The following is a 12,377-nucleotide window of genomic DNA, read 5'->3' on the forward strand; positions in this document are numbered from 1 at the left end:
GAATCTAATTATCAAAATATAGAAAAATCTAAAGATTTTTTTTTTGGAATATTTTTTAAAAATTTTTTCTGTATAAAATTTTTAAACCATGAAAGAAACAAATCGATAAGTTAAAAAAAAAAAAAAAAAAAAAAAAAAAATTATCAATTAATTACGATTACTTTAATTTTGTATTTTTGAAAGAGAAATGTAAAAAAAAAAAAAAAAAACAGATTTTTTTTTTATAAACTAAAATAAATTTTTTTTTTTTTTTACAATTAATAAATAGTTAGAAATTTATATTTTATTTAAAAGTTTATATTTGATTCTTGCATTTTCTTTAAAATATCATCTCTATTTTGAATCATTTCATCAAATAAATGTGATTGGTACTCTTGTTCTGCTTGTAAGTAATCTTGATTTTCGTCTTCATCAAAACCTTCGAAATTTCTTAAAATACTATCGTTTTCATATGTTGGGAAAAGGTATTGGGCATCTCTCCAAACTGGGTTTTCTTTTACAACACTGCAATGATCTTTATTGGTTTCAAAGTGACTATATAATGATGGTTTATCTTGATGAGTTTCACCACAATGACAACATACTAATTGATGGGTTTGTCTTCTAATAAAGTTTAATAGTTTCATTGATTCGTAGTAGTCTAAATTCCATGATTTTCTGAGCTTTTCAAAATTAAAATTATGTTTATTTTCCATGTGTTCGAATGTTAAATCAGAGTTGTCAAATTGATTTTCACAGAATAAACAAACTGCACATTCTTCTGGTTCTAAATCTGAATCTTCAGTCCAATCATCCCAATGTGTGCTATAATAAAACAAAATAATGGTTAGTTCTTTTAATGAACCAATTATAAAAAAAAAAAATATTAAATTACATACACTTGATGATTACCACTATTTTCTTTTTGGGCTTGTTTTAATAGGTCTAAATTGTTTGAAATTTGGTTATTATCATCGTCATCATTATCTGTTGATTTTTTTAAATCTTCCCAATTTTTACCTGGTTCTAAATAATTTAATAAATAAAATCTATCATATGTTGTATTGGTTGGGTTTAATCTTGTATGTTTCTTTTTTTTCATATGAAGTTTAAGAACAGCTGTAGATTTGAATATTTTATCACAATAGAGACATTGCATTAAATCAAATTTGGATTTTAAAATTTCCATAAATTCTTTAAGGTTAATTAAATTATCTGATAAACCTATATTAAAACTAAAATAAAATATTAATATGCTTTTAAAAAATTATTATTTATTGTTTGTGGGGTAGATAATCATACTTGTGTTGTTCATAAAGGTGTGTTGTAACATTTGATCTTTCACCTTTGAAAACTATTGGGCACATTGGACATACACATATAAAATTTGGGTTGGTTCTTTCTGAATGTTGTTCTTGTAAAACATAGTTCTAATATGAAAACAGGGTTAGTAAACTAGGTTTTTTATTAAAAAACAACGTGTAAATTAAAAATATAATACTTTACAATACGTTCAGTTTGAAGTTTTCTTCTTAAATCTTGATCTTCAGGCAATATATCAGAAAGAAGGAAATAGTTTGTAACTGGTTCGGTTTTTGATGTTTGGGTTTGTATTACAGTTGTAAATTCAGTTAATGGTTTACCTACCATTTTCTTTTTCCATTGTTCTAAATAACTTGATAGATTTGCTATTTGGTTTACATCAGCAATAACAAATTGGTGAGAGTTAAATAAATGTTCGAGGATAGTTCTGGATTCATATTCGAAATGGTTGCATAATAAACAATGGTATTTGACTGTTGAGGTTGATGAAATTGATTCGGACTCTGATGTGCTATAATCTTCAGAATCTGATTGAATATAATTGTTATTAATATTCGAGGCTTTTTTAAATTCAAATGATAGTGGTGATGATAATGGCTGTGTTGATGGCCATTTACTCCAATCTTCCATTTTATATTAAATTTAAAGTGTGTTAAATAAAAAAAAAGTTTACTTTTTATAAAAATTAAATTTAAAAAAACGATTTCGAAAAAAAAAAAAAAAAAAAAAATTTAATTAAAAAAAAAAAAAAAAAAAAAAAAATTAAAATAAAGAGCGTTGGGAGTTTTTTTTATAGTTAAAAGAAATAAAATAAATAAAGTGGTATTTAAATCAAAGAAATAATTATAAAAACATAGAGATATTTTCTTAATAAGGTGTGTTTGGATATTTAAAAAATTTTTTAAAATAAAATTTTTTTTATAATTTTTTTTATTTTTTAAATTTTTTATTTTTCTATTGCTTTTTTTGTAACATTATTTTCTTTTTGTAATATATATACATAATTTTTTTATTTTTTTTTATTTTTATTTTTTAAAAATAAATAATTTGTTATGATGAGTAATCATCATCATAATAATAGTAGTAATAATAGTGGTAGTCATGGTACTTCATATCAAAACCACCAAATAGGAGGAGTATTTTCAGCGAGTAGTGTTGGAAGTAGCAGCAGTGGAAGTTGTTCAGAGTATACAGGTTCACCATCATCAACACATTCAAATTTAATGTTTAATGGTGCATCATCACCACCATCATCAAACATGGTATTGGTAGGATCACCACCATCTGCTGCGGCTCTATCATTAAATATACAAAACAATCGGAATAGTTCTAGAGTTGTACCATCAATAGCACACTCATCATCATCGGTGCCAATAGTTGTAAATAATAATGGTACCAATAACAATAATAACTATAATGGCGAAAATGACGAATCATTAAATAAAATTAATAATTTTAGCACACTTTTAGAAGCAATTAGAGTTGATGATAAAGAATTAATTGTCGAATTTTGTAGATTAAATAAAAATTTAACCAAATTAGATTTTAGAGATGCAGATGGTAGAACTCCAATTCATTATTGTATAGAATATGACTCTTATGGTTCACTAGATATAATCTTATCATCAATAAACTTAAGTGATTTAAATTTAAAAGATAAAGATGATTGGACACCATTACATTGTAGGCATTAGTTAAAACAAAAAATTATAGCTACCTTATAAATTTATTAATAATTTTAATTTTATTTTTATAGACGCAGCATTATTTGATAGAATAGAATGTGCATTGATATTGGTACAAAATGGCGCAAATATAAATAGTTTAACTAACGAAAATTGGACACCGTTACACGTCGCATCATGGAGAGGTCATTCGGATTTTGTTACGATGCTAATAGAAAAAAGAGCAAAGTTGTCACCAAAAACCAAGGATGGGTTAACAGCACACCAATTAGCATTAAATTCGTTCCATTTTTCAATTGCAAATGAAATCTCAGAAGCCTTGTTAATTAAAGGTGATGGCGAAAATTTATCAAATAACAATCATCCAAACACAAGTACCCTAGATGATCCTTCATTAGCTGAGGAAATATTATCAACATTTAAAAGAAATAATCCACATTTGGAGCCAAATATGTAAGTTTTTTTTTAATTTTTTTTAAAAATTTAATTTATTAATTATTTTTTCTATTTTTTTTTACTTTAGTAATTATAATTTAATTAAAGATCATAATGGTGTAACACCACTTCACTTGTGTGCCGTAACAAATAGTGTCGATACAATAACATTATTAATTGAAGAGCATCATATGAATGTTAATGTTCAAGATAATTCAGGAAAAACACCATTACATTTCGCGGCCTATAATGCAAAGTATGAGGCTTTAAGAAGATTAATTTCACATGGGGCAAACGTAAACATATGTTTGGTAGATTATAGTAACCACAGTTTAATTTTAAACCAGTATTTAAATACATTTGGAAATAATAGCAAAAGTGTTGGAGTGTTGGTAAATAATAATGTAATAAATAGTAATGGAGGCAGTAGCAGTAGTGATGGTGGTAATACAAATTATATAAATAACAGCAACAATAATAACAATATCAGATTTAAAAAAGAGTATGGTATCACTCCATTACATGAAGGTGCATATTCAGGTGACGTTCAAATTATTGAGTTATTAATTGCAAACAATTCAAATGTCAATGCTAGATCTTATTATGGAACACCATTGCACTATGCCACTTCAATCGGTTCAGTCGAGTGTGTAAAGTTTTTATTAAATAATGGAGCTGATCCAAGAATCAAAAATGATCAAGGTATGACTGCTCTTCACGTGGCTGCTTTCCATGGTTACACAGCTTGTTTAGAAGCATTGGCAATTTCAAATGGTGGCGCTGAAGTAAATTCAAAGAGTAGAGATGGAAGCACTCCATTATTAAAAGCAATTATGGGCGCATCCGATTCTGATAATAAAGAGGCAAGTTTACAATGCATTACCTTTTTATTAGAAAAAGGTGCTGATCCAAATATACCAAATAATATGGATGAAACACCCCTCCATGTTGCAGCATATTATGGTTTATCTGATATTGTTCAAACACTAATTGGCCGTGGAAGTAATTTGGAAGCAAAAGATAAATGGGGTGAAACTGCTTTTCATAAATGTGTGTATCAGGATCATCCTAAAGTTTTAGAAATACTAATCAGTATGGGGGCTCGTATAAATGGTGAAAACTACGAAGGAGAATCACCACTTCATATATCAGTACGTAAAAATAGTAGTGAAACTGCCCATATTTTAGCATCGACCAAGGGTATCAATTTAAATTCTGTAAATAAATATGGTGAAACCCCATTACACTATGCTTGTTCTAATGGTTTAATCGAATTGGCAATGATGTTTTTAGAAAAAGGCGCTATCCCTCATATTCCTGATAGTCAAGGTGATATCCCATTAATGGCCGCTCTTAGAAGAGGTTTTACTGAAATCTCATTAACTCTTATTAGATGGGGTGTTTTCCAAGGTAATAATTCGAAATCAAATGATCAATCATCGAAATCATCATCATTCCTTAAAAATGAACAATCAACACAGCAACAAGCACCATCAAAAACATCATCATTATCAGCATCACCATCATTAGCATCATTGGCAATTGGTTCACCAATATTATCATCATCCCCAAGTAACTCATCATTATCATTAAATATCTCAGGTCAGCATAATCATTATCATCATGGTTCATTTTCCGGTAATGTTGGTGAATCACCCATGGTATCTCCAATGTTAAGACCCAATAATTACAATGAACATGCTTTGCATGCAGCGGCAATGGCAGGATATTCAGATTGTGTTTTAGCATTATTGGGTGTTGGTGCCGATATCAATCAGTCCGAATGTTATGGTAACACCCCATTACATGCAGCTTGTTATACAGAGAATGCAGACTTGGTAGATATGATGATTACTATGGGCGCAGATGTTAATAGAACCAATAAAGATCTTGTAACACCACTCCATGTAGCATCGTTAATGGGTAATTCTCGTGTAGTAGAGGTTTTAGTAGCAAGAGGTGCAAATTGTTCAGTTTGTGATAGAAATGGGGATACTCCACTTCACGGTGCATCACTCTCTGGAGACATTCAATCGATTAGTTATATTTTGGCATCAGGAAGTGTTCCAGTTGATACCAAAAATGCAAAACAATGGACACCGCTTCATATGTCTGCTTCCTCTGGTCACATCAAAAGTACAAAATATTTAATTCAACATGGGGCCAATCCAACAATTAAAAATATATCAGGTGATACTCCTTATGATACCGCTTTATCTGCTGGCCATGTCGATATCTCATCATTTTTAAGAAATATAAAACCAAAGAAAACTTTAAAAAATGTTTTTTCAATAAATTAATAGCTATATTGGTTTATTGAAATTTATACAAGTGTAATTAATAAAATTTAAATTGTAAAAAAAAAAAAAAATTAAAGATAATTCCTTTATTTGTTGTTTATTTATATTATTTTATAGTTTTTCTGTATTTTATTTTTTTGAAAGTGGTTGATATTTGTTATTACTTGAATTATTTTTGTTTCCAAAAATTGAGGGGAATCCGGATACTGAAGAAGAAAGTCTACTAGCACCATTTGAAGGACTTCCTCCACTTGAGGAGTTTAATGAGGTTGATAAATGGGCATTATAGGTATTTGGTAATGAAGATTCGATATCATCGTCAATATCGAAGGCATTATCCATTTCATCAAGTTTGCTATATATATTATTTGATGGGGAGGGGTTTTTCTTCCAGAATGATGCAAGGAATGATTTAGAGTTACTACTGTTGTTATTACTATTATTGTTATTATTACCATTATTATTATTTCTACCAGTATTAACATTTGGACTATTAAAACCGGAGTTATTATTATTAAAGTTAACTGAGGGCGAAGATGATAATGGTGGTGAGTTTTTAGAAACTGAAGCAGAGCCAGATTTGAATATTTGTTTTGGTGTATTGCTTGTTGGATTAAGTGACGATGGTGTTGCAGAGATTGAACTAAGTGGTTTAATATTATTATCGGTCCATTTTCTTCTTTCCATATCAACAAGGAATTTACCTTCATCTATTTGGTCATGTGAGAACTCTTCATCAAATCTAAATCTATTAATTTTGAGACAATTCATAATTCTAGAGTACAAGTTAAATAAAGTACATGAACAAACAATAACAATTAAAACTGGGAAATAAATGTAGAAATAGTTTCCTAAAAATGGTGCAAAATTTGTAGTACCCATAACCCTTGCAAAGGAAGTGTCATTACTGAGATGAATAAATTGAATAAAATTATAACATAATGGTGCAGCTAATCTACATAAATAACTATATAGATAAAATAAAGAATTAATATTTAATTATAATAATAATTGTTATTATGATACACAAAAACTTACGCAGCACTAAAAATTATACTATTCGAGTCAGAGTGTTGGTGTGGGATTAAACGATAATAGTTGAAAATTTTAATTTTAAATAATGTACTATAGGTTGTAAGTGCTTCATAGCCTAATGGGAAAAATACAATGAATTGAATCAAAAAGTTTGATATGTTTGCATGTTTGGTAATATTTGAGAGAACAGAAATATCGGTAGTAGAAACTGCAAGTGCAAATTCTTGGTAAACGACCAAGACTGATAAGAGTGCGAAAATGATAGCTGAAACTCTAAATACCCAAATCTCTAAATAGTTATACCAAATCCATTCGAATGAATCTAATTGTTGTGCGAATCTACCTGTTCTTGGCTCTTTAAAGCTCCAATGAACTATTTTATCTAAATTTAATTCACTGCTCATAATATCTTGCAATTCGAAAGTTTCTGCCAAACATTGGTCATATAAACTATTATTAAAAAATAAATAAATTAATATTAATTGTTTTTTTTTTTGGTATGTTTATAATAAAAAATACATTACAATTCTGATCTTTGACTATTTTGGATTGCATTTTTTAATCTTGAATTTAAAGAAACTAAACTTGAATGAGTTACTTCGCCAGTACCTTCACCTTGTTGAATTACAGAGTACTCGGGTGGGCATTGCTCGATAATAATTTTAATATACTTTTCATATGGGTCAAATCTTTGAGTTTTTTCTTCTATCTTTTTGATGATCTTTAAAGTTGAAATTAATTCATCGTTTGCTTTCTTTCTAGAGTTTAAAAGATCTACAGCTTTATATTGTAAATGCTTCAAGACTATAGTACGTTTAGTTTTAAGCCAGATATTTCTTGGAGTTTCTACCAAACCATAACCCATTAAAACGATAACCAAACAGAGACCCCATGTATTTGCTGCGGCCATTGCAAAACCAACCAATGCCGCCCAATCCAATCTTTTAACAATTAATAAGAATATCATTAATATTAAACCAATAACTGCAAAAGCTAAATATAAATATGCATTTTCTCTGAGTGATCTTGATACCTTTCCATAAAAAGTGAAATCACCTGCCAATACAAATGAACCTAATAGTGGATAAACTAACCATGTTAACAATAATGTACCAAAATAAAATGTCTGATAAATAATCTTCAAAGCATTTGGACTAATATATGAGTATGGTTCGCTACATGTATTTTGAATTTCATTTGATAATTGATTAAAACTATTGCTAGTACTACTAATATCACTGCTATCATTACCCAAACAAGCTCTATAACTTGTCTAAAATTATTAATATTTTAAATTTAAAATATTAATATTGTTAAGTTAGTATTATATTATATTATTATTGTTTTATTTTATTATATTATAAGGTTATTATGGTTATGTTATTTAATTATTATTTTGTTTTTACCTACAATTAAAATGTCTATTGGCACTAAAATAACAATACCAAAACACATAAACCATCCTATCCATACTGCTGTATAAACATACCAAGGTATTTTTTTATGTGATATATATCGATGTAATATTTTGGTTGTTAATAAACCTACAGCAATTAGGATAAATATAAAAATGGTTATCATATTTATATAAATATTAGTTAATATAGGTTATAATAATTATTTGGTTATTATTAATTGTGGTATAATAAATTATACCAGTGCTATTTTTTTTTTTTTTTTTTTTTTTTTCTTTTTTGTTTAATTATTTATATTGGATAGTAATTAAATAAATAAATAAAATGATTTAATGGATAGGTTTTTTTTTTGGGGAGAATCAAACGACAGTACCTATTGAATAAAAAATAAAAAAAAATAAAAAAAAAAAATTAATAAATAAAAAGAAAAATTAAAAAAAAAAAAAATTTTATTTTTTAAAAATTTTATTTTTTAAAATATTTTGACACCCTTTTTTTTTTTAATTTTTTACATATAAACAATTTAAAAAATAAAATAAAGACAATGATCCATTTTTTTGATTTCTTCACCATTTAATAAAAAATAAAGAAATTTTCTTTATTTATTAATTAATAAAATTTAAAAAAAAAAAAAAAAAGTGGTTGCTTCGGGTGAAATATTATTTTTATTATAAATTATCAGATAAATAAATTAAATTATTTATATTGTTGTGAATAGTTTCCATATCGGTAATATTATTGGTGGGAATTACATGAATTGATGCATTTGATAAATATTTAAAGGATGTGGTTGGAACAATATCTTCTTTAATAAAAGTACCAGATACAAAACTTTTTGGTGATAGTTCATTTATTATAACATTGGTGTAGTTGTTATCTTCAGCATATTTGAAAATTTCTTGATAGGTCTGTAGAAGTCTACATGGATTTGTTAAATTTTCATAGAGATGATATTTATCATATTTGTTATCTGTATCATTGAAAAATTTGAGATTTACATTGGACATTACTTTGGTTATTGGTTTTTTATGTTCAAATTCTAATTGTAATATATCATCCTTTATCATTGAAATATGCTTTGTGTGAAAACACGCACCTTCATTAACTATCATACACTGAATGTTTTTATCCTCTAATTGTTTTTTAAACTTTAGAATTTCACTATTTTTTCCACCGATTATACTTGATCTACCACTAATATATGCAATGATTTGTAAATCTGGGAACTGAGGCAAATATTCTTCTAAAAATTGTTTTTCATTCAATCTTGTTGCAATTGATGCACCATTGAAAGAAATTGTTTTTGATAATAAACACGACCTATTATACAAAATATAACATGCAGTTTCAAAACTTATAAGTTCTGAACAAAATGCAGCTGCCATTTCACCACAGCTAGAATAAATATATTTAGTATTATTGTTTTTTTTTTCATTTATATATATAGTATCTTACCTAACACCAAATATTATATCAGGTACTCTTTTGGTTTTTTCAATAAAATAAAAATATAACGATACTTGATATATAAAAAGCATACCATGTGTAAAATGTTGGTTTCTTCTTAAGGCAATATCATCCTCTTCTTCAAGACATTTTTTTATCATTGAAAAACCAAATACAGATTTCAATTTTTCATCATAATAGTCAATTTTAGATTTAAAATTTGAATCATTTAAATATAATAATAATGATTTTTTATTCCAACCCTATAATTAATAGACATAATTAATAAATTAAATTCGAAACAAAATAATAATTTCCACTTACCACTGATTGACCTGAAAAACAATAAATCAATAGATTTTTTTTATTCTGAAAATTAAGTTCTTCCATTATATTTTTCTTTTTATAACAATAAATTATTTAATTAAAAAATAAAAACAAATATATAAAAAAAAATTTAAAAAGGGGTTTATGAAAAAAAAAAAAAAAAAAAAAAAATATAAAAAAACATATAAATAAATTGTAAATAATTAACTATAGATTTATGTATAATTTTTATCTATTATCTATATTCTATTTTTTTTCTAAAAATACCCAAGAATTTTCTTACACTTTTAAAAAGAAATAATATTGAGTAAATTTTTTTTATTTTTATTCTTATTTTATTTTTTTATTTTTATTATTATTATACTTTTTTATTTTTATTTATAATTTTGGTTTAAATAAGTTCATCCAAGAACTTGGGTTAAACATTTTATTCAACCATTCTTCGGTATCTAAACCCATTTTGAATAATAGTTTTGTAAATTTGTTTGGATAGTAAATTTTCTTTAAAATAAATTCGTATTTGTCGACTGGTGTCAAAGAGATGGGTCTACCTATTAATAAACGTTTATAACGAAGACGTTCATAATTTTCTTCTGAAACTTTTCTAAACATATTAAACATATCTATAAAATTATTGTCCATACTGGGTCTATAATGATTACCTAAATGTTCTTTTGCTAATTTGATACGGGTCTCTTTTGCTAATCTTGGTTCGATGATTGATGCACATAATTCGCTTGAATGGAAAAAACTCATATTATCCATATTGGTACTTCCAACGTTAAATATTAAATCGTCAACGATGAAAAGTTTTGAATGGATATATATGGGTTTCAAACGATTGGTTTCTTCATCTTGACGGACCAAACCATAAATACCAACTCTATCGGGTGCAATACTGTGAATTAAATGAAGATGTTTGATAATATGATCTTGAGACCAATCGAAAAGTTCTCCTACTAAGCCACTTGGTAAATCGGTTTTGACTGGAGTTACAATTAAAAGATGGAGATTTGGATTTGCTTTTAATGCTTCGCACATATAATAGGTGAGTGTAAAATTTTGGAATGGGTACTGGTGTTCGATATAAAGAAACTCTTTTGCATTTAATATCATTTTACCATATTCGTCAAACATCATATTGTTATCTAAAACACCTTTCCATGTTCTAAATAATCTTACAGAGCACTGAGTGTATACTTTGGCTGGGTCATTATGGGCTACTTTAACAGAGTTTGCAGGTTTATGTTTTTTGGTGCAGGTTATTGAGCTTGGGAAAACCTCTAATGAGGCTGTTCTTGTAATCGAAACATTTTGAGAAAAAGCATGGATCCATCTTTGGAAAAAGTGTAGTCTTAAATGTTGGGTGCTTGGTCCTCTTAATAGAATTTGAATATCGTGCCATAGAAATCTAATTTGTCTTAAAATTGGTTGAACGTTTCTACCTGTATATCTTATTGGTTGTTTATTTGGTTCCAATTCTTGTTCATTTTGTTCATTTTGCTGTTGGTGTTGTTGTGGCTGTTGTTGTTGTGGTTGTTGTTTATTTGCATTGATTTGCACTAGTTTATGATAATTACTATTTGCTGGTGGTGACGGTGGTGATGTGGGTTTGTTAATGTGTGGTATATATGGTTTGGGTATTTGATGTAATGGTTGGTCATATCTTCCTCTGGCTATATCAAAACCACCTGTAAAAGCAACGCAATGATCAGGACATTCAGGATCGACCAATAAAAGTTTTTCATGATGAGATGATAAAATACCTTGAGGATTACCGACAATTACAACTGTAATACTTGGTGTATGTTGTTTTTCTTTACTATTATTTTTATTGTTATTACTATTGTTATTATTATTTTGATTTCCTTGTTTATGATGGTGATTATTATTTTTATGTTTATGATGTTGATTTTTTGCGTTATAGTGCAAACTAGGATTATCGATATTTGCAAATTCTGAATCTAAACCAGGCATATTATGGGTATGAAATACATTACAAGTTACACCTAAACGATTACATCTTTTTTCTAATTTTGATACTTCTCTTTCGATCGTAACTTCACCAAGATAAAGGAATCTAGTCAAATGCGATAGTAATTCGTGTCTCCAAACTATAATTCTAACATCTACGCCATCCAATGCTTTTGAAATTAAAACATCTTCTAAAGTAATCCATTTCGACATTGGGTCAACGTGAAGAGGAAGTTGAGATTCGACATTTTTGGTTAAAACTAAACCAAATGAAAAGGTTAATTCCCAAGCTAAAATACTGATACTATGTTCTGCATTCATCATAATTTCAAAATACCTTCTAAATGTTTGTAAACCATCGATTAAAACTTCAACTTGATTGCCTTCAGTTTGAATATTAAAAGTGTTTGTTGTTACTTCATTTGCATTGTTATTATTATTATTGTTATTATTATTGT

The 12,377-nt window shown here is 27.2% G+C and overlaps 4 protein-coding genes across 4 annotated transcripts; all 4 read right to left on the reverse strand.

The window, feature by feature from the left end:
* Nucleotides 1–287: 287 nt before the first annotated feature.
* On the reverse strand, nt 288–1,932 carry DICPUDRAFT_155139 (uncharacterized protein; the record flags this gene model as incomplete). The annotated part of the gene is made up of 4 exons (XM_003290564.1): nt 288–804; nt 879–1,214; nt 1,282–1,409; nt 1,486–1,932. The coding sequence occupies 4 exons, from the start codon at nt 1,930–1,932 to the stop codon at nt 288–290; spliced, it is 1,428 nt and encodes a 475-aa protein (XP_003290612.1).
* A 3,919-nt stretch (nt 1,933–5,851) lies between these two features.
* On the reverse strand, nt 5,852–8,338 carry DICPUDRAFT_89023 (uncharacterized protein; the record flags this gene model as incomplete). The annotated part of the gene is made up of 6 exons (XM_003290565.1): nt 5,852–6,077; nt 6,145–6,146; nt 6,248–6,689; nt 6,761–7,207; nt 7,282–8,030; nt 8,168–8,338. 6 exons carry the CDS (start codon nt 8,336–8,338, stop codon nt 5,852–5,854), a joined length of 2,037 nt encoding a protein of 678 aa, XP_003290613.1.
* A 502-nt stretch (nt 8,339–8,840) lies between these two features.
* On the reverse strand, nt 8,841–9,872 carry DICPUDRAFT_37644 (uncharacterized protein; the record flags this gene model as incomplete). The annotated part of the gene is made up of 2 exons (XM_003290566.1): nt 8,841–9,567; nt 9,628–9,872. Coding segments are annotated over 2 exons (972 nt in total), but the record flags the coding sequence as incomplete, so codon positions are not given.
* A 451-nt stretch (nt 9,873–10,323) lies between these two features.
* On the reverse strand, nt 10,324–12,240 carry DICPUDRAFT_155142 (uncharacterized protein; the record flags this gene model as incomplete). Its single annotated transcript, XM_003290567.1, has 1 exon — nt 10,324–12,240. One exon carries the CDS (start codon nt 12,238–12,240, stop codon nt 10,324–10,326), a length of 1,917 nt encoding a protein of 638 aa, XP_003290615.1.
* Between the last annotated feature and the right edge of the window lie 137 nt (nt 12,241–12,377).

This window comes from Dictyostelium purpureum (genome assembly GCF_000190715.1).
Source record: "Dictyostelium purpureum unplaced genomic scaffold DICPUscaffold_231, whole genome shotgun sequence".
Classification (NCBI taxonomy): Eukaryota; Evosea; class Eumycetozoa; order Dictyosteliales; family Dictyosteliaceae; genus Dictyostelium; species Dictyostelium purpureum.